Raw genomic sequence first — 26,289 nt, 5'->3', positions numbered from 1 at the left:
TTTCCCAAAGAGATCCTGGAACGGCGCAAAATTCTGTTTCCAATTCGACGCTCTCTATTCCAGAAGGGCTCCCGAGCGGTCATCGCCGTGGACCGTCTCTACATAAACGGCCAGTTCTACCGCGTAAATGACCAGTTTCCCAAAGAGATCCTGGAACGGCGCAAAATTCTGTTTCCAATTCGATGCTCTCTATTCCAGAAGGGCTCCCGAGCGGTCATCGCCGTGGACCGTCTCTACATAAACGGCCAGTTCTACCGCGACTCCAGTACAACTCCCTGGCTTTACTAACACCATTCCAGATAAGAATCCGCTATATTTCTTATATTTCTTCTTTTCGTTTTTCTTCCAGTAATCTAATTTAATATGATACCACGATACCGTCAGTCTCTACAGCGTTTAAATGTGGTTATCTAAATGTTTTCCTTTCTGTCAAGTTTCTTCTTATTTTTTTATTTTTTTTTATTATTTATTTTCATGCATCCCCTCCTGTTTACTTCTTTCCCTCTTCTGCTGTCTTTCTCAATACTAACCCCTCTCACTGCACTGATCACCCGCCTTATTCACACACACACACACAGCACTTTATATCTTTACACATCTGCACGGCACAACCATATATATATTAATTTCATTTCTGCTCACACATTATTTGAAAAGCAACAAGGTAAAATTATGAAGCCTTGAACAGTATGCCCAATAAAAAGGCTCCAGGTCCAGACGGCTTCCCAGCAGAATTCTATAAAGAATTCTGGACAATTCTGGCACCAACATTCTACAGAATGTTGCAGGAACTAAGGAAAATGGTAGACTTCTGCCAAATATGAATTCTGCTAACATTAGTCTTTTACTAAAACCAGGTAAAGACCCGGTACTTCCTAACAGCTACTGTCCAATATCCCTTATTAATGTTGACATAAAATAATCTGCAAAGCTCTCTTGAAAAGAATAGAGAAGGTAACCCCTCTCATAATCCATCCCGACCAAACTGGTTTCATAAAAGGAAGGCACTCCTCAACAAATACGCGCAGATTACTTAACCTGAGACTATTCACGTAATAAAAACCTTCAAATTACAATATTGTCTCTGGATGCAGAAAAGGCTTTTGATAGGGTTAATTGGAATTTTTTATTTGCAACTTTACACAAATTTGGTTTTGGAAACTCTTTCATAAACTGGTTAAAAATATTATATAATTCTCCAACAGCATGTGTCAGGACAAATGACCAAACATCCTCCAGCTTCCGTCTTAAGAGGGGCACCAGGCAGGGATGCCCTCTCTCCCCTTCACTTTTTGCAATTTTTATTGAACTACTAGCAGCAATTAGACAGACTATAGCGATTAAAGGCATTAAATGCAAGAATATAGAACATAAAGTCAGTCTTTACCCAGATGATGTGTTACTTTTTCTCCAGCATTCACAAACCACTCTCTTTGAGGTAATTACATTAATAAACTCTTTCTCAAGAATCTCAGATTATTCAATAAACTGGTTAAAATCTACTGTTCTTCCGATTAACTGCTCCTTTCAGTCCTCCTCCTCCACTCCACTACAATCTGGAAATATTAAGTATTTAGGTATTAATGTCTCATCTAGGCTGGCAGATTTAACAAAATTAAACCACATCCCACTTTCGAAGACGATAGAAGATGATCTAACCAGATGGAAGTCTCTACCCATATCACTCATGGGAAGGGTAGCTTCAATAAAAATGATGGTTTTGCCAAGAATTAATTACTTATTTGCAATGATCCCAAGAAAACCGTCAACTGACTGGTTTAGATCTCTAGACTCCTCCATCTCTAAATTCCTTTGAAAAGGTAAACCCCCGTGTATTAGTTTAAAAACTCTACAAAAGACCAAGGACAAAGGAGGACTAGATCTGCCGAACTTTCACCACTATTTCTTAGCCAACAGGCTTCAACACATATCAGGGTGGTTAAAACACACCCTCTTAAATGATCCTTGGCTAGATGGAGAACAGGCACTATGCAATAATATAGCGATTTCAGATCTACCATTCATTAGCTCAAACATCAAACGACATGTTTGCTTCAAAAGCATCAGTATCAGCTCCTCTATGACAGCATGGTGGGAGTTTCTTAAAATGACTGAGTCTTTACTAATCCCATGCAAACGCACTCCCATATGGAACAACCCTGACATAGTACAAAACAATAATATGATAAACTTCATGGACTGGAGTGGTAAAGGTATTAAATACTTGGAACATATATTCGAAGGGACAGATTTTATTCCTTTTGATATATTGGTCAATCAATATGGGATTAACAAGAACAGATTTTTAGAATATCAACAAGTTAAATCTATAGTAAAAAAGAAATTTAATTCCGATCGTATCAAATTACAAATACCACCAAGAGTGGCAGAATTCCTTAATCTCAGGTCCCCTAAATTATTATCTAAAATATACAGGACACTATCCAAAATGGATGAATCAGTATTGATTCCTATTGCAAAATGGGAGGCAGATCTATCAGTCAGCTGGGACCACAATTTCTGGTCTCAGATATGTTTAAAACCTTTTGAACTGATTAGAAATCCCAGTTTACAATTAATACAATACAAAATTCTGCATAGAGTGCACTACACATGTCATCGGATGTTCCAGATGGGTCTTACAGCTTCTAACAACTGCTCACACTGTCAAAACAACACACCTGACAATTATGCTCTATGGTTCTGTCCACCTGTTCAAAAATTCTGGTATGAAATTTGTGAAGACTTATTAAAGTGTCTTAAATGTTCCATTCTAGCCTCTCCTTCAGTTTGCTTGTTGGGTGACCTAGAGGGTGTCACTACAGAGGTCAACACAATCCACATGGCTTTCACCGCCTTATGCATTGCTAAGAAGACTGTCCTCATGAACTGGAAAAATAGAAATAATCTTAATATCAACCAATATAGAGATCGTTTGTTGGACTATATTAGTCTTGACACGGCGTCTGCTGCCACATTAGATCAATCTGGGCTCCTTTGATCGGCTCCATTACCTAGTGCGGGTGGGGGCCGCAGTTCTGTCCGGTTTTGGTCCTGGTTGCTGATGCGGCAGGGCATGCTGGCCTGGGGCGTCTGGGTGTTCTCGGGGGGTGGGTTTCTTGGGGGTCCGGCGCTGGAGCTGCGGTCCTGGCCTGGATGGGGCGCGGATGGCTCCTGGGCGGTGTTTTTTTTTTTTTTTTTCCTTCTCTGGCGGCCGCACGCGGCGCTGCTGGGGAGGCTCGTGTCGGCGGACATAGGTTGCCGGCCTGGCGGCCGTACCACTTCGAGATAGGTCCGGGGGGGGTTTGGGGTCCTGGGGGCGCTCTGCCTCTGGGCTGGGGTTCCGGCTGGGCCTGGGGGGCGTGGGTCCTGGCTGGTGTGCTGCCGGGATGTGGGTTGGTGCTTGCCCTGGTGCCCGGCCCTGGGCGGGGACCTTCGACGCATCGGTGGAGCTGGGGGCCTCTTCAGCTGGTGGGTATATTTCTACCATCTGCGAGTATCCTCTCTGCAGGGGGGTCCATTACAGGAGGAGGACAGGCCTAACTTGGGTGTCTATTGTTCTATGTAGTTTGGGAGTCGACTGAATGTGGGGGTGGGAGTATTTTTTTTCCCCCCCTCTGTTGTGGGGCCTGGTGGGGTGGGGCAGCTGCCATGGGCCCTGGTTTGGATGGGCCCGGGCCCCCGGCCCTGGGCTGATTTTTGGGCAACGGGGGTGCCTATGGGGGTCAGTAGGGGAGCTGGTTCCAAAGGGGGGGGTACTTGCCCCCTCTGATAATTTCCTTCCCATCCCCGATGCTTCCCTCCTCCCGCTCCATCACAACACCATACAGGTAGGGCTTTGGGGTGCGGGGGTGTTGCTGGGATGCAGGGGAGGTTTTCCTCCCCTGTCTCCTTGTGACCACCTGCATCTCAATTTTATATCACATCTTAGACACTCTCATTACTAACTGTCATGTTACACATACATATGAGGCCTTGGGGGTGGGCACACTGAATGGCGTCCAGAGGGCGGGCTGTTTAATCAGCCTTACCTCTGGTGCCAGTGCCCACTTCCCAATTTTAAGTGGCACGTAGACATTTAGGGTTCTTGGGAGGGTTCCCTTGTTTTAAAGCACTTTAGAACAACACACACCAACACTACATTAGAGCGGGAGGAGCGAAGCGGGGGTCTTCTTTTTTTCTGTCCGCGGTCCAGGGCCGGGGGCTGAGAGGAGGAGCTGGCCGTTCGGTCGGGGTCTGGGCTGGTGGTCCTTTCTGCTGCTGTGGGGACCGGGGGGGTCTTTCTGTCCCCATGGCGGAGGGAAGTGGGTATATGGGAAGTGAGTGTGTATACTGTGTCTATTTTTGTGTCTACATGTGTGAGTGTGTGAATTTGTTTGTGTGTATGAGGGTGGGAATGTATGTTTGTGTATATGTGTGCCTGGCTGTCTACGTTTATGTGTTAGGTCAGGTCCTAGACTCCACCTCTCTCAACATCCCAGGCCCCCCCTGCTCTGCCACCACACCCAGCTGTGGGGTGCCCCCAGCCGCTGGTGGGTTGTTGGTTTCTCGCTCCGGGGCGGAGCGCTCGGGTTCTGGCTCACTCGCGGCAGTCGCTGGGCGGGATCTGGCTCTCCTGGCTTGGCTGGGCACCGGCTGGGGGGTGGAGGGGCCCTGGGATCTCTGGACCCAGGGACCGGACTGCCTCGGAGTGGACGACCGCTGGCGGAGCCAATGTGTCTTTCAAAGTGAACTGTTTGTTGTTTAGCTGGGTGAGCTGAGGCACATTCTCCTGTTTGATTTCTCTCTCATAGATTTTAAGTCTAGCGCGAGCTGCATCCATGTCTCTCTCAGCTTGTAGATGTTCTAAGTGAGCATGCTGTATTTCAAGATCCCTTTTATACTGCTCTTCCATTACTCTAATTTTTTCTTTTTGCTTTATTTCCTCTTGCATTGCTCTGTATTCGGCTTCCTTTGCAGCAAGCTCAGCAGCTGCTTCCACTCTTTTTGCAGCTATGCTCGATTCGGAACGCTGACTAGATCGTGACTGAGAGGCAGTTCCATATACTGAGTGTGCATATTTATGGGTTAATAGCTGATGAAGTTGGTGCCTTGCATCCTCTTCATCAAAATCTCCACTCATTGATAGACGCTCTAAGACTATTTTCACAATGTTCTTTATTACAGCCTCATAAGCATCAATTTTCCTTCTAAGTTCAGTGGACGGCGTGACTCCCTCTCTGATTTCATTATAACATTTTAATATGTCATTCATTCTTTCTTTAATGTCACATTCTTCAGCAGCCAGTTCAGACTCTAAAATGTCTTTCTTTAAAGTTTCTCAGTTTTTTCTGATTTGAATTTTCCATTGTTCATATAAGCTCATTAAACGTTTTTCCTTTTTATTTAACTCCTCCCTTTGATATGCTTGCATTTTCACAGTAGGCTTGTAGAGGCGGTCTGTACGACGTGGTAGAGCTAACGGTTCATCATCTGCCATTTTATGTTAAAATTCAGCTAGCCTTGATTTAGCAAGTCCCTATGCTCTTGAATTTCCGTAAAATCATCCATATCAGCTGTGTCCTTACCTTCTTCGTTGGCCATCACACTTGCCTCAACTCACTGCTGTCTTGCCGTGCCTTCTGTCTACTGAATTGGCAGTTCTATGAAGCAGGTGCAGGTAAAGCTCTTACTGTAGCGTCCCCCCAGAAAGATGGTCAACACTTAACTGATGGTTATCTTGATTTATTGAAACTTGAGTCAACATATCCTTTAATCAATAAACACCAACGTAAGAGCTTGTGCCAGTTCTGAGGGTGCTAGAACATTTCAGCCTTAAGTTTTTTCTACAATGCAGCCAGCAAACTAAAACCCTCCCTACACACGATATTTCAACATAAAAGTCCTCAAACTCAAGTGAAATGTAAGGATCCACATCAAACAGGAAATAAATAAATAAAAACAACAATTTACCATGACCACTTACATATTCACCCTGTATATTGGGTCATTTACAAGTTATATTCAGTGATGAATCACGAATCTGCATTGGGCAGGGTGATGATGCTGGAACTTTTGTTTTGTTGCTGTTTTAATGAAATTTATAAAGACAACTACCTGAAGAAAACATGCAAATTTCTACAATCATTAATGACTTGGGGTTGTATGTCAGGTTGTATGTTGTCCATGGGAGACATGACAGTCATTACATCTTCTATAAATGCACAAGTTTATGTTTTAAGATTTTGGGCACTTTTCTTATTCCATCAATTGAAAGGATGTTTTGTGATGGTTGCATCATTTTTCAGGATGATAATGCATCATGTCATAGGGCAAAATCTGTGAAAACATTCCTACAGGAAAGACATAAATTGTCAATTGCATGGCCTGCAAATAGTCCGGACCTTAATCCATTTGAAAATATGTGGCGGAAATGAAAGAAAATGGTTCACGACAAGGCTCCAACCTGCAAAGCTGATCTGGCAACTGCAATAAGACAAAGCTGGAGACAGATTGATGAAGTATACTGTTTGTCATTAGTTAAATCCATGCCTCAGAGAATTCAAGCTGTTATAAAAGCCAGAGGTGGTGCAACAAAGTACTAGTAGTGTTTTTATTTGGTGATTCCATATAATTTTCCTCAGATTTGTGTGATTCCATATTTTTTCCCTCTGTTTGATTTTTAAAACAGTTGTCATTGACTATAGTTATCTTTTTTTTTTTTTTTTTTTTTTTTTAAAAAAGTGTTTTATACAGCCAGAAGTTTGGATTATTGTGAAAATAGTTTTGTGGCATGTATGTGCTTGTTTTTTTTTTTTTTTTTTTTTTTCTTCTACACAATTAGAATTGAATGAACATCTTCTGAGAGGGGTGATTCCATACTTTTGCCAGGGGTTGTACTATATACTATTACTATTTAAGAAAAGTACACATGCATGAAAACTGTAGTTTAGTACCCCTTTTTTAATTCTGTGTGTTTGTGTAAAATCATCTGATCACATCTGATTATAGTGGATCTTTGTATTAGATAAATACAACCTCAGATGATCAACAAATTATAAAGCACTATTATTTATTATCAAAAAAGTTAGCAGTTTAACAGCTTGTAGATCTACCATTACTGTAGCAGCAATAACATAATGGAATCATTTCCTTTATGACTATGCTCAGTCACTCAAACGTTGTGTAGGAATTTTGGCTAATTTCTTTTTTTTTTTTTACTGTACAACATTGAGTTAATTGAGGTTTTGGGAATTTGCTTATCCACACCTCTCTTATGGTCTGGACTTTAACTACGGCATTTTAAAACCTTGATTTTTTTTCACTATTATGATGTACAGTATATTTACTGGTGCGCTAGCAGTTATTGTCCTGTTGCATGATCCCAATTTCAACCAAGCTTTAGCTTTGGACAGATCGCCTTACATTTGCTATGGGCATGCAACAGTCTGGGTGGTAAGCTTCTTTGGGGCTTCTCCACACCGTAACTCTCCCAGATGTGGGAAAGACAATGAAGGTGAACTTATCAGAGAACAGTACGTTTCACATTGTCCACAGCCCAAGATTTTCACTATTGGCACCATTACAACTGACATTTGGTATTGCCATGAGTGACCGAAGGTTTGGCTATAGCATCCCAGCCATGTACATTGATCCTGTGGAGCTCCCAACTAACAGTTTTGGTGGAAACAGGAGAGTTTGGTGCACATTCTGCAGTGAGTTGGGCAGCTGTTGTTTTATGTTTTAAGATACAATCCAGGTTAGCACCCAGGCATCCCTTCCAGACAGCTTCCTCTTGCGACCACAGCTACTCCTGTTGAATGTGGTTCATTTTTTTCCTCTTCTGTTTTCTTTTCTCTTACTTATTGTCTTTTCTGTAAAGTGGCAAGTGCAAAAGTGAAGATTTTCCAAAACTCTGTTTTCAGTGTTGTGTGGACAGGGGAAACAGAGATTTTGGCTCATTGTAGTGCCACCTTTTGTGCTGATGATGACAATGTCTGGGTGCTAGTCTCCTGAACATCAGCTTTGTTTATGAGAATATTTTGTGCAATGTGCAATGATAACACAGTTGCAAGTTTACTGTATGTAAATACAATAAACTAGCGACTGTGTTAACATTGCTTACTGGACTTTTTACAAGCGTGCACATACATGTGCAGTTACTTATACATTACGTTAATGAACAGAGGTGTCTGAATGTGAATGTGATGAACAGCTCACTTTGTACATACAAAACTCTAATGACACAGACCCGTCTGACTTCCACAAAGCGCAATAATGCGGTAATGTTGTTTTGTCTAGGCTTCTGATTAACCCCCTGTTGATTAGGGATGCTTCCAACAGAACTTAACGTAGGTTGTGTGGACAGAATTATTTTTTAAAAATGAAGTAGAAAAATCTGTTTTTAAAAATACCCAGCTAGGTATGGACATGGCCTTAGTTTTATCTTTTTTGTCTTGTTTCCCCATGAGGACTGTGGGATCTGAGATGCAGCCCTTGGGTTCTTTTTGTATTTCTCTGTGCAATGCACAGTCTGGCATTGGGGTGAAAGTTCTGGGACAGCCACTCCTAGGAAAATTGGCATCTGTCTTAAGTGCTTTCCGCTTGTGAATAATCTTTCTCACTGTAGAATGAGCAACTGCATTTTATAATCCTTTCGAGACTGATAAACTTCTAGAAGCAACAAATGCTTCTCTGCGGTCACTGCTTATGTCTTTTTTTCATTGTGTTAACACACACCTGAATGCATTAGACCAGCAAACGGCTTAAACAACTTCTTTTATAGAGGTCTACACATTGCTGCTGAAGATCAGCTGCAACTTAAGGGGAGACCTTAGTACTGTCCAAATGTTTTTTTTTCTTTGTTTTTTAAATAAATAATTGCACGATTTAAAAAGTTCGTTTGTCCAAGGTTGTATTTGACTTAGACGCACTACAATGAGATGATTTTTATTGTTTTTACACAAAAACACATAATAATAAAATTGCACTGCAACCCAGCATCAATTTGCTTGTAGTAACAGCATCAACTCAGCATTAACTAAATATTAATTACATTCTGCAATTGAATACTGAAGAATACTTACAGTACAGCACAGTTACTAACTGTAATCCACTTTTATACTATGTAATACAATACCTTTGCTCACCTAAAGTCTGGTGGTCTGCCACCAAAGATGCAATATTCTAAGTAATTTAAGATGCAAGTATCAGAAAATTAAAGATGAATTGATTTATGAATATGAGACAGTAGATCTGAATTTGATGTACTGTGTCATATTCATAATTACTTTCATCTTCAGTTTAAGGCAAAAATAACAAAAATATTGACAATAGTTTTAGATGGGGCTGCATTTAATTATTTGATTCATTAAGTAAAAAACACATTCAATGCCGGTAATATATTTATAAAAATAATTATAAATATATTTTAAGTCTCATCAATACTGCCCTGGGCACAGCACATGTCTGCATGAATAATATAGAGTGGTAACCTGGCAGAAAAAAAATAACTGTCCAGAAAAAAAAAATTAAGGAACAAAAATGCACTCAAAGAATCAATTATCTTAAGCTTAACATTTTTACACACTCCGAATTTTACAGTTTCACTGCAGACTGCAAAAATGCACTAAATGCAGTATAATTTACAGTTTCATAAACTTGTAAAACTTATCTACAGTCAGTGGTGCATGAAGCAGTTTAAGCAACTACATAAGGAGATGGTGTTCATTAATGCCTGAGACGCTATTAGTGGTAAGGCAATATTAAGGATATGTCCAGAAAAATCAAGCACAGACATAAAGATAATTTATCCAAAATTATGATGCACCTTATGATGCAGGTGAGGCATTTACAGTAAGAACAAAATTAAACATAAAATTATATCGTAAATGAGCCTAAAATATTAAGTTTCATTGCAGACCTCCATCATGCAAAAATCCTGAATCAAATCTTAAAAATAGATTTTAAAAATAAATTAAACACATTTTATCTCTGAACACGAAAATTTAAACAACTGCACAATGCCCCTGCTATAACAGCACACACATCTTGGAAAGCATTTAACGAGGTAAAACTGGGGGTGTTGGTTAGTGATTTTAGCTGGACTTCACACTTTGTTTCATACATTTTTGACTGGAGTCACACTGCTGATACTTGCTCATCTGCAAAAAAAAAAGGTAAAATGAAAAAAAAGTGAAAACCAAAATACATTAATAATATCAATACTTTGAATATGAAACAAATAGTGTGCACTACAAGTTATGTATCCTACATTACTAGTCAAAAGTTTGGACACATCATCTTATTCAATAGGTTTTCTTTATTTGTATTGTTTTTAACATATTTATACTAAAGACAATAAAAATATGACAAAACAAATATGGAACCCTGGCAGGAAGTATGGAATTACTACTCTTGTTGGTAATGTTATTTCAAAAAAATTATCATAGACATTTCCAACCTTACGGCTTTAAGAAAACCATAATCAATTGCAATTTCTTTTGCAGATCAAGCAGATTCTGAAGCAAACTATATAGAATCACCATATACAGAGGACCAAATAGGCAGAAACAGGGTCAATTTCTGTACAACATCACCCAAAGGAAATGGGATTAACATATAGAAAGGCCAAACAAAAACCATCATATGAAAACCGTCACCACCTAAACAAACAAACAAACAAAAAAAGGTTTTGGTGGGCTAAAGAAATGCAACCATGGACTGTGGATGATCAGATAAAAGTGATATTTAGTTATGAATCACGAATTTGCATCAGGCAGAGACTGAACTTTTGTTTGGTGCCATTCCAATAAAATATATAAAGATGTCTGCCTGGAGAAAACATGCAAATTTCCACAATCAATGATGATATGGGGTTGTCAGGTAAAGATATGCGGAAGATGACAGTCATAACATCATCAATAAATGCACATGTTTATATTAGGATTTTAGACACTTTTTCCACTCCAAAAATGTTTGGTGGTGATGACGTTTTTCAGGATAACCAAGGGCAAAAGTCAAGAAAACTTTTCTTAAAAATAAGCATATAATGTCAGTGACATGGCATGCAAATATTCTGTACCTAATCTATGGTGGGAATTAAAGAAAATGGTCCATGACAAGGCTCTAACCTCCAAAGCTGCTCTGGCAACTGCAATAACAGAAACCGAAGCCAGATAGATGTTTGTCAATAGTTAAATCCATAAAAGCCAAAGGCGGTGTTTTATGATTCCATGATATTTTGTTTCAAACTAAGTCATCTCATTTTTTCTTCTGCTTGATCTGCAAAAACAACTTGCAAATGACTAAAGTTTTCTTTCAGCGTTTACATTTTTCAGTGTTTCTTAAAGCCACAAGGTTGGAATATTAAATAAAAATAGTTTTGTGGTATGAATGTCCTTTTTTTTTTCCTCCCCAATGAATTAAATAAATGAACATTTTTCCAAAAGTAGTTATTTCACACTTTTTGTCAGAGGTTGTTAAAAACATACCCTCCTCACTATTAGCTACAGCATAAGGTGCTACAATTGCAGGCCTGTTGAAAATGGCTTGATGTCCGGGTGTTATTCTCCATGTGTCGCCCAACATCTTGGATCTTTGCAATGCCACACTATAGTTGGGTGGCTTTACGTAGGATGGGCGCAGAGCAGCGCCCTCCTGTGCCTGCATGTTTCCCAATGACAGCCCTTGATAACCAAGGGGGGTAGGAGGCGGAGCCCTGTATCTATCATCTTTGCATGTCGATGTTACACAATACACTAAGGAAACATGTCAGGAGGAGAGAGAGGAGAGAAAAGAAAAGAATAACAAAACAATAAAAAACTGTGCACATGAATTAATTTAACTTTTTTTAAAGTAACAACTACTTACAAAAAAATCGTCAGCAGCATTAGATTTATAGCTGCAGTGCAGAGGTGGGTAGAGTAGCCAAAAATTATACTCAAGTAAGAGTAGCTGTACTTCAAAATAATATTATTTAAATAAAGTGTTAAAAAGTATTCTGTAAATAGACTACTTAAATACTGAGTAACTGTTCCATTGTAATGTCCGAATAATTAATTTTTTTATTGAACAAAATGATAAAATAATGTACAAATTCTGACATTTCCAAATAAGAGAACTAAAATAAAATAAAAATTTATAAAACTAAATATCTTTACAAAATAGCAAGTTAATGAACAAGAAACACAAATTTTTTAATCTCATTTTTTCACAACATAAAGATTTTGAAACAAATACCTACTGTAGGTGACATGTGTAGGTGACAACTATTTCCAGTGTAAGATATACTGCTTATTCAGTTGCCCTACAGATGTCTTACAAATAACGTGTACAAGAGGTCTCACCTTACAATAAACTATGTCTGATAGAACAAATGTAAGAAACTTATATTTTTTTTTAGCCTCTAGCTAATTTGCTAAGTACAGTATATATTTTAACATTGCAACATTAAATAAAACAGCTAAACTAATTGCGAAATATTTCTTTCGCTGTCTACCACGGCTGAAGATTTAACAATTTGTGGTTATTGTTATTGTTGCTATGTCTTATTGGTGGAACAAAGTCACGTAGTAGATCCACCAGCTGCATTTCTCTGGCAAAAATAAAGAATATCTAATGGTTTGGAATAAATGGTTAAAAAAGTAACGAGTCAAGTGTAGCTGAATATAGCAGAGTAAGGGTAGCGTTTCTTCTTTGCCAATCTACTCAGGTAAAAGTAAAAAGTATGGTGCAGTAAAACTACTCATAGAAGTACATTTTATTTAAAATGTTACTTAAGTAAATGTAATGGAGATAATGTAACTCGTTACTACCCACACCTCTGCTGCTGTGTGTCTTCTGTGGTTTAAAAAATTATAAGAGCATAGGGAGCAGTAATTTTTACCAGATAGAATGACTTAACCAACTTAGTCAAAAATGTAAACTGACCACAATTTGCAGCCACTTGTGTACATTGCCATTACATAAATTTACCTGGCTAAATAGGAGTGTAAAGTGTCACATTTTCTAAAAACTAAATCTTAAATAATGTATGTTATGGATGTAGGACACTAGTAAACAAGATGTACAGTACATATGTTTATATACCGAATTGTAAATTTAATTGTACAGAGGAACCTTGAATTGCGAGCATTATTTGTCCAGGAAGCATGCTTGTATATCAAAACACTCATTAAATGTGACCATGTTTCATTCCATAGCACAAAAATATTCATATAAAAATTATTAATACAAAAAAAAAGTAAAAAAAAAAAAGTAAAAATAAAACAAAAATATAGTTGCATGTATTGATGACGGGCCCAAGCACCCTGTGCCATCGCCACCCCAAGTCACACACAACCTGTGTGTTATTTGAGCGTGTTAAGACCTACAAAGAGCCATTGCCGCCTTGGTGCACCGCACAACCTGCAGGCCTTAAATATTTGTTGAGTGCGTTGGCATTACATGTGTGTGTGTGAGACATGTTAGCGTGTGTGAGATATGTTTTTTCATCTTGCAGTGTTTGGTGAAAACCAAGCACAGCATATCACTACAAATAAGGGCTAATATGACACGTTTCTGGTAATATCCTGGTCTTTGATTTTTACAAAGCATGGCGCTGTGCGTGATGACCAGTCATCATTGCCTTAGTTTTATCTGTCCAGCACCTTGAACTGGTATGTTTTTACTTATTTACCACCTTTTAATTTTAATAATTAGTACTTGAGATTAACCTCCTCTGGCCATTATATTTGGTCTTGTATTGCTATAAACTTAACACATCTATTTTATAATTAATCAATACCATGTTACACAAATAAAGAAATTCAGAGCAGAAGTAGTTTTCCATAACTTATGTTGACTTATAATGTAGTTTCTGGTGCATCTTTCTCTAAACATCTTTTTCTTTGGTTAAACCGCTTAGTTGTGTGTAGCTTGTACAGCTACATATTGCAATGGTGAAGAAAAAAGCTTGTTATGCAATTTAGCTACAACCCTAGACCATATATGCACTGCTATCTGTAACCACATAGCAGTTGTTGTTGATTATAACAATCTTGGGTGGCCATGATCCTGTCATCAGTTTTCTGGTTTTGTTGGTTATCAAAGTTGTTGAGTTCACCTGCCAGTGGTCCTAATGTTATGGCTGATTGGTATATCTCCACAACTATTAAGGCAGATAAATATAGAGTGCCTTGCAAAAGCATTCATACCCCTTGAATTTTTCTACATTTTGTCATGTTACAACCAAAAACTTACATGTATTTTATTGGTATTTTACATGATAGACCAACACAAAGTGGCACATAATTTTAAAGGTAAACAAAAATGATAGTTTCCAAAATTTTTACAAAGAAATATCTGAAAAGTGGTGCTTTTATTTGTATTCAGCCCTCCTGAGTCAATACAACCTTTCACTGCAATTACTACTGTAAGTCTTTTCGGGTATATCCCTACCAGCTTTGCACAGATAGAAAGTGAATTTTTTGCCAATTCTTCATTGCAAAATAGCTAAAACTCAGTCAAATTGGATGGAGAGCATCTGTGAACAGCAACTTTCAAGTCTTGCAACAGATTCTCAATTGGATTTAGGTCTGGACTTTGACTGGGACATTTTAACACATGAATACGCTTTGATCCAAACCACTAGTTTAGTTTGGGCTATGCCACAGTACAAACGTGCACAGGTATTGTCTATATAAGTGATACACGCGCACTGAGACTTTGCATGGAAGAAAATTAACCACAATCCCACAGCACAAGAGAAAAAAGAACCATTGGCTCATTAGTGAAAATGTGACGCTCGGCAGACAACGCACACATTTACTACAGCGTTGGCCGCGCTCGTTTAACAAGTTAAGATTTATTTAAAAAATAGCTTGTCCTGCAAAATGCTTGCAGACTAAGTTACTCGCAATCCAAGGTTTCACTGTATTTTGTAAGATTGCATAATGTTTCTACCACCATGGCTGGTGTTAGTTTTCTGCCACACAAAGCGTTTTGCATTTAAGCCAAAAAGTTAAATTTTGGTCTTATCTGACCAGAGCACCTTCTTCCACATTAATGCTGTTTGTTTACTAATGTTCTCTAACAAACCTTTGAGGGCTTCACAGAACATGAAGTTGGTGGTTGTAATGTGACAAAATGTGGAAAATGTGAAAGGCTAGATTTGCCTCACTTAAAACTGCAGATGCACTGGCATTTTTCAGTTTCCATTGCAACAGTACATGACCTGTCCACAACAAGCCTAGAGGGCTAAAATACCATGGCAAAAAGCGAAGCTAACCTGTGTTAGGTATGAACTTAGTGTTCATACCGTATTGCACAGGTTAAGTGAACCATGACCATGAACCAGACCTTCTGGGATGGTCTAAGTTCAGTTTGTTTCAGAGTGGCCTGAGTACGTTTGGAATGTTTATATAAACAAAAAAATTGCTGACTAAATGGCTGCCAGGGACCAAGTGTGAAAACAGCCTTAAGCCTAAAAACTCTAACAATACTCAAAACTAAGTTTCTTCAACATACACCCATTCACAATGATTTAGACTATCAGGTATCACTAAGTTGAGGACAGGCTCCCTTTTGAGTTTGGTTACATTAAATATTTGTTCTATTAGTCGCCTCAGGATTTTTTTCTTTGCTATCACCACCTTGGGTTTGTGGACTGAGGTAAAATTTATATTAATGTAGGACATCAATGCTACCTGCTGTGCCAATGTGCTCCCAAAAAGGGATCATAAATTTAGCCAGGCAATTTTGCCAGGCAATTCCAGCTATTTTGTGCCTACTGTATTTGACAAGAAGAGTACTTTGTACCTGTAACATCAGGTAAGAAAGTGAATATTGAAATGCACAAAAAAATCTGCTGTTTGCTGCATCTGTGAAAAATCACCTTGTTAAATTTGTATACTTGTTATAAGTAACTCACCTATGAGACCTTTTTCTGTGGTGGAGGTGACCGTTTTATATGCAGTATCTGTGCTTTGTTGCTCACTGACTGTCTCTCCATGTTTAATGGTGCCACAGTTTCCCTCTTTCTTGTCTGCGACTGAGCTGCATGAAGTCCAGCTCTGTCTGGATTGACTAAGCTCTGAGTCATCCCTCAAATGTCTGTTTATGGTCTGAAGATTATCCACATCTGTTATATTGTCAGCGTTCTGAGGATGCTGGAGGTTTATCATATCTGAAATGCGTTGAACTTGCAGATTGTCATGGGAGTTGCTGGACCATGATGTCCAGCTTCCTCGGCCACTGTCAGCCACCTCTGAAACAGGCAAAGTTAGCTCCTCTACGCTGGTCGAGGAAGTTAAATTTGAGCCCTGCGTCACCAAGTTTCTCATCATGGACAAACTAATAAGACAATGACATCAATGGTCAACTCAAGGAAAATAAATATTAAAAAAACAAAATCAGCTTAAATTAATTAAATAATAATAATTTAAAAAATTTATACGAAAATATTTTTAAAATGGTATCTCAGTTTTAATGGATGCTCACATAGGATAGACTACATAAAAAATTAAAATTTGTTAATAATATTAAAAAGAGCATAAAAATCCCACATACAAAACAATTCTGGGTTTTTTTGGCATTCGTTTATTTATCTGGCAATGGTCTGCAACAAAAAACTATATAGCATAGGGAAACCCTATATAAACAACTGCTTCTTTTAGTTCTGACTAAAAATATGACTGATTTCCAACCATTACCAATAATAAAATTACTATTTGTGTAGGTCAATCCATTAAACCATCTCAATGTGAGACAGTGTTGATGCAGGTCCAAGTAGTGTGAAGGACCAAGACAGAAACTAATATAGACACACTATTTACATACCCTGCAAATTTTTTTTTTAGTATGGGATATTTTTCTTGTCTTTTTTTGTTTATTTGATTATGTTAATTTTCTTTATTTTATAATTTTGACTAACTGTAACTTTGTGACATGTAAAAGTCTTATTTTCGGAATATGATTACGACCTTCTTGTGTAAAGAATTGCTAAATAGGCACCCTCCCCTTGTGTTTTGTCGCCCTTATTGTGGACAGGTCCCAGAAGTTGTCTGTTTTTAAGCTGTTTGTGTCAGACTAAGCCTGGCCAAATTAGACATGATGCCAAACATACTCTGGGGACACAGAAATCATTAATGATTAAAGCATTATTGCATACAACATCTTATTTAACTCTTGCATGCATGTAATCAACTTCCTATACTTCTAAATCTGACTCTTCGCTGGTTCTCTTATTATTTTGAATTCTGACTGATTTACATGATTGTGGAATGTAGTGCACATTCTTAACAGTTTTCATACACTATATACAGTATACTGTATGAGCTTTTGCAGATCTAATGCAAAATGTTATGAGATGCAACATAACATGAAAGGTTTGGCAATACAATATTTATCATTCAGCATTAAAGCAGGTTATAAATAAAAACTGAGAGAGCATGAGATTTATATGGAGAAAGGTGCTTTACCTTGTGGAGGGCTTACAGGTTTCTGAGGCAGTGTGAAGTGACTGCATTTGACTTCTGACTTTTGTTCTTGAGTGCATGGAGTCTACTGAGCTGTTGATGAATATGTTGGAATGTGAAGGAGACTTTTGGTGGCTTGAATCCAAGTTGGACAATTTGCCTGCAGCCATCAAAGTGTATCACAGCACAAACAAGCACTGATCAGTAATTACAAATGTATTTTTCTCTGGCACCCAAGATTGTCTATGAAAAATCATTAACTGGACAACTGATGCATATTCTTCTTTAAAGAAGCTTTGAATTGTTATGATATAGGCAAACCACAGCAGATTTCAGAGCAAAAACAAAAAGGAAACAGAAACTTGTATCCCTTCTGACTGTCAGGTAATCAGTAAAGTGGCTTAGTGGTTAAGACATTGGACCACTGGAGGGTTCAAACACTAGCACCACTGAATTACAACTGTTAGTCCCTGAGCAAATGTTGTGCGAACACTTTTAATTATTTCTTTAGAAAAGCAGTCAACAGTTTAGCGTTTTCTTTTCATTTTTTATATTTTCTGTGTAGAATTCTTTAGTTTCTGCTTCTAAAAACAGCAAACAGAATCTATCCATGCCAAATCTGCCTGAAATGATATAAAATAAATCCCTAACTAAGGTATTTGCTAAATGCTTATTATGGCCAACATTCAGTTTGTTCAGTGTGTGGAATGCAGGATGTTTAGTCATTTTCCTCCATCATAAAGTTATTATTAATCTGTGATAGGTGTACTGTATATTATTAGGTAGCACTTCAACAGGAAAGATTGTAGCATTAGACTATTAGATTAGTACCAAAATCACTCCTCTAAACAGATTAACCTCCCTCACTGCTACTGCCTTTTAAACTTTTTTTTTACATTTACATTTACATTTAGGCATTTGGCAGACGCTCTTATCCAGAGCAACTTCTTTATGGAGGCCGCTGTTGCAGTATAGTTACTAAAGTACAGTCACTACACTTAGACACAAACAAACAAAAATGCTTTACACATACGCGCACATGTGGTCACAATGGTATAGTAAACAGTACACGCGCACACAGTTGTTGACTATACGAGTGACTGAGCACTGAGAATGAGCATGGGAGATGATTAACCACAATTCCACAGCTTGAGAGAGAGAAGAACCATTGGCTCAGTTGTGATCACGTGACGCTCAGCAGACAAAGCGTACTGCAGTATAGTGGAGCTTTGGATTATGGGCATAATTCGTTCTGGAAGCGGCCTCGTATTCCAAAACACTCGTAAAGCAAATTTAATTTGTAAAGGCGAGACGATTACCTAAAATTCCGCAGCACAAGAGAGAGAAAAAGCATTGGCTCAGTTGTGATCACGTGATGCTCAGCGTCAAAACAAGAAGTGCATGCGTGATACATGATACTCGGTACTCGTAAACCAAGACAATGCTCATTTTTCAAGTCAAAATTGATTAAAAATCTTTGCTCGTCTTGCGGAACACTCGCAAACCCGTTACTCGTAGTCCGAGGTTCCACTGTATTTAAATATCAAGACCTTGTTTGTTTTGTTGTTTGTAAAAGTTTAAGTAAAATTTAGCTTGCCTTGCACATTGCCCGTATACCAAGTTACCAAGGTTGTAAGAACTGCTTTAAAATGTCAAAAGAAAAAGCAAGAGACAAAAGAAAAATGAGACTGGCAATTTATTGAAAAATTGCATTTTAAACTCGAACAGGCTGTTTATCAGCTGAACAAAAGTTTAAGACCGTAGCTCGAAAATACTCAACAGAATTAAAAGTGTAAAAAAAGGACTCAGTAGTGAGTAGCCCCACCATTCTTGATACTTCAAACACTTGTTTCGGCATGCTTGATGCAACTGTTTCCAGAAGGCTGGTGAAAATGTCGCTCCATATGGTGAAAATGGCTTCACAAAGGGCATCCGCAGTCTGGAACTGACGTCTGTTTTTTGCAAACGTCCCTTGCCATCCATCCCTAAACGTTCTCAAGGAGATTTAGATTAGGGGAACACACAGGATGGCCCAGAAGTCCTTCGTCAGACGGGAGTTATGACTGCAGCATTGTCCTGTAGAAAGGCCCTGTCATTACCACAAAAATGAGGGACTTCAGTCAAGAGGGATGCCTGCTGCAACATGTCCACATACCCAGCCGCCATTTAACTCCCCTGCACAACCTTAAGCTCCATTTTCCCATTGAAGGAAAAAACACCCCAAATCATGATGGATGCCAGTATTGTTGGAAGCCATCAGAAACATCCAGATGAAATTGGGTCATTGTTATGTTGGCAGGTAAACCTTCGGCCCAGTCTGAGGTCCTGAACATTCTGGAGAAGGTTTTTGTCCAGGATTTCCCTGTACTTGGCCGCATTCATCTTTCCCTCAATTGCAATCAGTCATCCTGTCCCTGCAGCTGAAAAACACCCCCACAGCATGATGCTGCCACCACCATGCTCCACTGTTGGGACTGTTTTGGACAGGTGAAGAGCAGTGCCTGGTTTTCTCCATACTGTACATACCGCTTAGACCAAAAAGGCGTAAAAGTTCTATCTTGGTCTTATCAGACCATAGAATCTTATTTCTCACCATCTTCAGGTGTTTTTAAATGTGTCTTGCACTGAGGAGAGGCTTCCGTCAGGCCACTCTGTCAATATGGGGTGCTGTGTGTACAGTACATTGATGAGAAAAATATATGAACTTACTTGATTGTAGCAAATGGCTGCAATATAAGAAAGAGTGAAAAAATTGTGTGTGTGTATATATATATATATATATATATAAAAGGTCCGTGCCAGGTGCCCCCATGTCTGCATTCTCCACCAGTGTAACGGGTTCAACTCTAAGTGCACGGACACAAGGCAAGGTCTTACGGGGGAAAAGGGTAATTTATTTGGAAAAATTAGGAAGAATCGGGGTTAAATCGGAATGAAGGGAAAGGGAAGGTGATGCACGTGCTGGTTTGGTTGGCAGTGCCCCGCTGGTGAGTGGTGGTGGCAGGCAGAGTGGCAGCTTTGGAGCATGCAAAGGTAGCACACTCCTGCACGCTCCCGATGACGGCGACCTCGCCCACTGACGCGAGCCAAGACCGGCCCCTCCCAGCTCTCTCTGGGCGCGGCCACAGGCGGGAGTCTCACCTGGATGTCCGTCGGCTGGGCGGCTCTCCCGGCTGAGATTGGGGGCCCTAACGCAGTCCTCTCTGCGGCCTTTTCGGTGGCGGGTATGCAAAGGCGGGCTCTAAGCGGGAGCAAAGGTGCCGCGGGAGCTCACGCAGCTCGTTCACGCGCTGTCCTCTCGCGGAGATCAAAGGCCGGCATTCCGCTTTTAAAGTCTCTGGGGCGCATCACATTGCCCCTGCTCGCGTGCCACTGTCTTTTATAAAATCCACCGCATAGCAAATCCCAGCTTCCCAACAGTCAGACCCCGAGCTACACTCCCTGCTGTGTTTTATAGCATTGCAGCCAAAGAGTTCTAGTTTTACCTAATCCGATCACAGGATTTAAAAAAAAAATACATCAGGCTTGTGTAAATGTTCTTTTGCAAAAATCTGATGCTGAATTCCGTGGTGAGGACACCAGAGACCCCCTTTTGATGACTCTTCCATGAAGGCCATGTTTGTGCAGGTGTTGCTGAACAGTTAAAGAGTGTAAAGAGTGTAAAAACTCTAGCAATTCTCTAGCAGCTCTCCCTGATATTTTTCTTGGTGTTCTAGACATCATCTTGACCTCTATGTTAACTTTTAACTGCTATTTTTTAATTACATTTAAACTGAGGAAATTGGTATGTGAAAACACTTTGCAATCATCTTACAACCTTCTCCTGTTTTGCGGCCATCAATGATTTACATTATTAGAGTGCTAGGCAACTGCTGAGAAACCCAATGGCTGCTGATTCAGGGCGCACACACACACACACACACACACACACACACACTCTGATAGAAAGACTGCTCTGTTGAAATTCTTAAAAAGGTAAAGTGCAAAATAAAATTTTTTCTTAAAAAGGTAAAGTGCAAAATATAATTTTTACTTTATATTTTGTATAAACTATTTTTAGATATTTATTTTTTGGGTTTGTGGAACAAATCTGAGTTTTTATTTTTTCTCATGGGGAAATTCACTTTGATATATGAGTGTTTTGATATACAAGCATGCACGCTTCTGGAACGAATTATGCTCGCAATCCAAGGTTCCACTGTATGTACACTACCGTTCAAAGGTTTTGGAACACTTGCAAATTTCTTTGTTTTTGTTTAGTGATTTATTTTCTACATTTAACAACAATACTGAGGATTTCAAAACTATAAAATAACACATATGGGATTAGGTAATAACGTAACAACAAGAAAAACAACAGTAAGTTGTTATTTTAAGACACAGAGGTCAGCTTTTCTGTAATAGTTCTTGCAAGAACAGTATTGGCAAGTGCATTTGCAAAATCCATCAAGCACCATAATGAAACTGGCTCTCATAAAGGCCATCCCAGGAGGGCGAGACCAAAACTTACCTCTGCCGCAGACGAGAAGTTCATTTAGAGTTATCAGCCTGAAAAATTACCAATTAACAGCACCTCAGATTAGAGGCGTTATGAAGTCTTTACAGAGGATAAGTAGCAGAAACATCTCAATATCAACTGTTCAAAGGAGATTAATGCATTTTTTGGACGCCTTCAGCAGTCCTTTACAATGTAGAAAGAAATAAAAATCAGGAACGATCATGGAGTTAGAAAGTGTTCTAAAACTTTTGAACGGTAGAGTATATATATATATGTGTGTGTGTGTGTGTGTGTGTGTGTCACGGTGGATATTTACATCTCCTCCCACAACATAAGAGACAGGAAAAGGGGACTGGGCGCCGTAATCCTCACTCACTCATCTTCTATAATGCTTTGTCATGTATTCACGATTGCGGGAACCTGGAGCCTATCGCAGGAGGCTTGGGGCACGACAAAGGGTACACCCTGGACAGGGTGCCAATTTAGGTCACACACATATACTTATTCACACACTATGGGCAATTTGGGAACGCCAATTAGCCTAACCAGCATATCTTTGGACTGTGGGAGAAAACCGGATTACCTGGATGAAACCCAACAAGCACATGGAGAACATGCAAACGTGTATATTATGTTTCGCATGTTATATTCTTGACATGTCCTCTACCCACTCCATAAAACAATGTTTGTACTTATACAGTGGGGGGGGGGGGGGGGTATTTAGTCAGCCACCAATTGTGCAAGTTCTCCTACTTAAAAAGATGATAGAGGCCTGTAATTTTTATCATAGGTATACCTCAACTATGAGAAACAAAACAAGAAAAAAATCCAGAAAATCACATTGTAGGATTTTTGAGGAATTTATTTGCAAATTATGGTGGAAAATAAGTATTTGGTCAAAAACAAAATTTCATCTTAATACATTGTTGTATACCCTTTGTTGGCAATGACTGAGGTCAAACGTTTTTCTGTAAGTCTTCACAAGGTTTTCACACTGTTGCTGGTATTTTGGCCCATTCCTCCATGCAGATCTCCTCTGGAGCAGTAATGTTTTGGGGCTGTTGCTGGGCAACATGAACTTTCACAACTTCCTCCAAAGATTTTCTATGGGGTTGAGATCTGAAGACTAGGCCACTCCAGGACCTTGAAATGCTTCTTACGAAGTCACTCCTTCCCAAAGCATGATGAAAAGCCCCATGCTTCACAGTAGGTATGGTGTTTTTTGGATGCAACTCAGCATTCTTTCTCCTCTAAACACGAGAAGTTGAGTTTTTACCAAAAAGTTATATTTTGGGTTTATCTGACCATAAAACATTCTCCCAATCCTCTTCTGGATCATCCAAATGCTCTCTAGCAAACTTCAGACAGGCCTGGACATGTTACTGGCTTAAGCAGGGGGACACATCTGGCACTACAGGATTTTAGTCCCTGGTGGCGCAATGTGTTACTTATGGTAGCAATTGTTACTTTGGTCCCAAGCTCTGCAGGTCATTCACTAGGTCCCCTGTGTGGTTCTGGGATTTTTGCTCACAGTTCTTGTAATCATTTTGACCATTTTGGGTGAGATCTTTCGTGGAGCTCCAGATTGAGGAAGATTATTAGTGGTCGTCTTCCAATTTCTAATGATTGCTCCACAGTTGACTCTTTCACACCGAGATGATTACCTATTGCAGATTCAGTCTTCCCAACCTGGTGCAGGTCTACAATTTTGTTTCTGGTGTCCTTTGACAGCTCTTTGGTCTTGGCCATCGTGGAGTTTGGAGTGTGACTGTTTAAGGTTGTGGACAGGTTGAACTCGTTATCAGGTTTTATACTGATAACGAGTTCAAACAGATCCCATTAATAGAGGTAATGAGTGGAGGACAGAGGAGCCTTTTAAAGAGGTTACAGGTCTGTGAGAGCTTTATATCTTCCTTGTTTGTAGGTGACCAAATACTTATTTTACAGAGAAATTTACCAATTATCGATTTTTCTTATTTTGTCTTTCATAGTTAAGGTATATCTATGATGAAAATTACAGACCTCTCTCATCTTTGTAAGTGGGAGAACTTGCACAATTGATGGCTGACTAAATACTTTTTAGCCCCACTATTTATTTTATATTACCACATATCCTTATTACCTACTGTGCCCTATGTACTGTACATAAATCACCCACAACACCCATACATATAAACCCATATCCTCATTTTACTATATTTGTTATTATTGTAAATAGGCCCCTTATGCACATCTGCTTAGATGCTAACTGCATTTTATTGGCTTTGTACAGATCTGCCCATTAAGTTTCAAGAAAAGGAATCCTGCATTTCGCCAGCAAAACATAAACATAAATAGAAACAAACTTAAATAGAAATAATTTTTTTAATTGTTCCAATTAAATCAGATTTCATAGTTGATACGTCTTCTCTGTCTGTTTAAAAAAAAAAAAAACTTTATTAATAATTATTTACTTTTGTATTCTTTGTTTCACTTCGTCTTTTTGCACATACACGCGAGCACTTTTAAATTAAATCCAATTAAATCTGACTAGTACCATCCTTTTTATTTACTATAGGGTCAGTTGTATTATGCTTTCTTCGGAGAATAAACAAACCTGGTAGATTGTCTTGAAAGTCTTGGGCAATGGCGGACTGGAGCACCATGAAACGTTCATTGAAATGAAGTTCATGTGCACACAATAAATAAACTACACAGCAAAAATATGTTATAATGTATTATAACTTAAATAATAAATCAGCTCACATTAGAGCGCACTGTCGTGTTGGCAGTGTTTATCTAGCGAGTAGCTTATATACAAAATTTTTTTGATAAATCGCATATGTTTATCAGCCTTTTGATCAAAATGCTGCCTTATATATTTTTTTCCCATGTCTTTTAATGGTGCTCAATGTCGACACATTTTTACGTTCTAAATAAGATATGATCGCATATTCATGAATCAGGACATTCGCATAGTTAACGCTATCAGATAGCCTACTATCAGGAAATTAAATCAATTTCAAGACCATTTAAACCGAAGCATTGCCATGCCATTGTTTTGTCCATGTTAAGACATTTTTCTCCCCCGATTTCCCCCCCTAATTTAGTCGTGTCCAATTCCTCCCCGTCACTAGGGCTCCCACATCAATGCTACTACTTCCACTTAGAACCAGCGATCTCCGGATAATGGAGCGAGCACTTTATAAGAACTATATAAGAAACTTATTATGACTTTAAAAGCACGATTTTGGGCATCTCATTTCATCATTATAAAATAACATGGAGCACATGTACACACATTTATCATAAAAGATCTATTGTAAAACAAAATAAAATTAATGTTTGTTTCAGGATTTGAAACAATACTGTATTAGGCTAACTAATTATATACAATTCTTCGTTATATTTGGTCTGGCATTTAGTTAAAGTCCTTCCATGCGCCATCTGGCAGATATTCAGTGAAGCACAATACATTTATTTGAGTTCCAGAATCTTGCTTGCATTTCGCAGAAAAAAACGTGCATTCTTAATGGCCACTTCTGTACATGTACTTTGTACAACTACAATAAAGGTAAATTTATTCTAATGTAATCTTTATATATGGTCCATACCTGTACTATAATTAGGTTCTGTTAATAACTACCAAGGATTAGGGTAAAACTGGTAGAGTAGAAGGTCGATGATGCTGTAAACTGGATTTCAGCAGTTCTTGTAATTAAAATAGTTAACTTAACATGTCCTAGTGTGCTGCCAGTGACTCACTACAAAACATCATCAAAGAACGAGTTTTCTATATTTTTAACAAACACAACCAACATACATAACGTCATATTTAAATAGTCACAAACACAGGTGCAGGTTAATTTATCTTTTGTGACAACCTATGGGAGATGAAGTTATAGCTTTTTGCATAATTACACAAAATTCACACTGATAAAAACCAAACATTTTGACAAAACAATTTGGCATTTGACTTCCATGCACAAAACACACACACAAAGAAATCGGCAAAAATTGTGTTCTCATTTTGCTGTCAAATTGTTAATTAAAAAAATAATCCTTTTGATTTCTCAAACTACAGAACATTAATTATAGTTATGGCCAAACATTTTGAGAATGACACAAATATCAATTTTCACAAAGTCTGCGGCTTTAGATGTTTCTGTCAGATGTTACTATGATATACTAAAGTATAATTACAAGAATTTCATAAGTGTCAAAAGCTTTTATTGACAATTACATTACGTTTATGCAAAAGTTTTATGCTCTCACATGCTGTCAATCAACTTCTGGACCACATCCTGACTGAGGGAGCCCGTACATAATCGAGGCTAGGACAGAATTTGTGTGCAAAAAGTGAGCCCACTCCCTAGG

The 26,289-nt window shown here is 38.7% G+C and overlaps 1 protein-coding gene across 4 annotated transcripts in view; it reads right to left on the bottom strand.

The window, feature by feature from the left end:
• Positions 1-8,912: 8,912 nt before the first annotated feature.
• The window catches only part of rapgef6 (Rap guanine nucleotide exchange factor (GEF) 6), a 154,804-nt gene continuing 137,427 nt past the window's right edge, over positions 8,913-26,289 (bottom strand). For 3 of the 4 annotated variants that reach the window (XM_053478202.1, XM_053478201.1, XM_053478203.1), the window contains 4 exons: positions 17,439-17,595; positions 15,890-16,311; positions 11,472-11,738; positions 8,913-10,142 (listed from right to left, as the gene is read on the bottom strand). In XM_053478202.1, coding sequence (XP_053334177.1) covers positions 10,120-10,142; positions 11,472-11,738; positions 15,890-16,311; positions 17,439-17,595 — 869 coding nt within the window. In that variant the 3' untranslated portion in view covers positions 8,913-10,119. The remainder of the gene's footprint in view (positions 10,143-11,471; positions 11,739-15,889; positions 16,312-17,438; positions 17,596-26,289) is intronic. The other variant, XM_053478204.1, reaches the window with a different exon arrangement.

This window comes from Clarias gariepinus, chromosome 19 (assembly GCF_024256425.1).
Source record: "Clarias gariepinus isolate MV-2021 ecotype Netherlands chromosome 19, CGAR_prim_01v2, whole genome shotgun sequence".
Lineage (NCBI taxonomy): Eukaryota > Metazoa > Chordata > Actinopteri > Siluriformes > Clariidae > Clarias > Clarias gariepinus.
The sequence above is the reverse complement of the archived record's forward strand: the minus strand, read 5'-3'. Positions and strand labels throughout refer to the sequence as shown.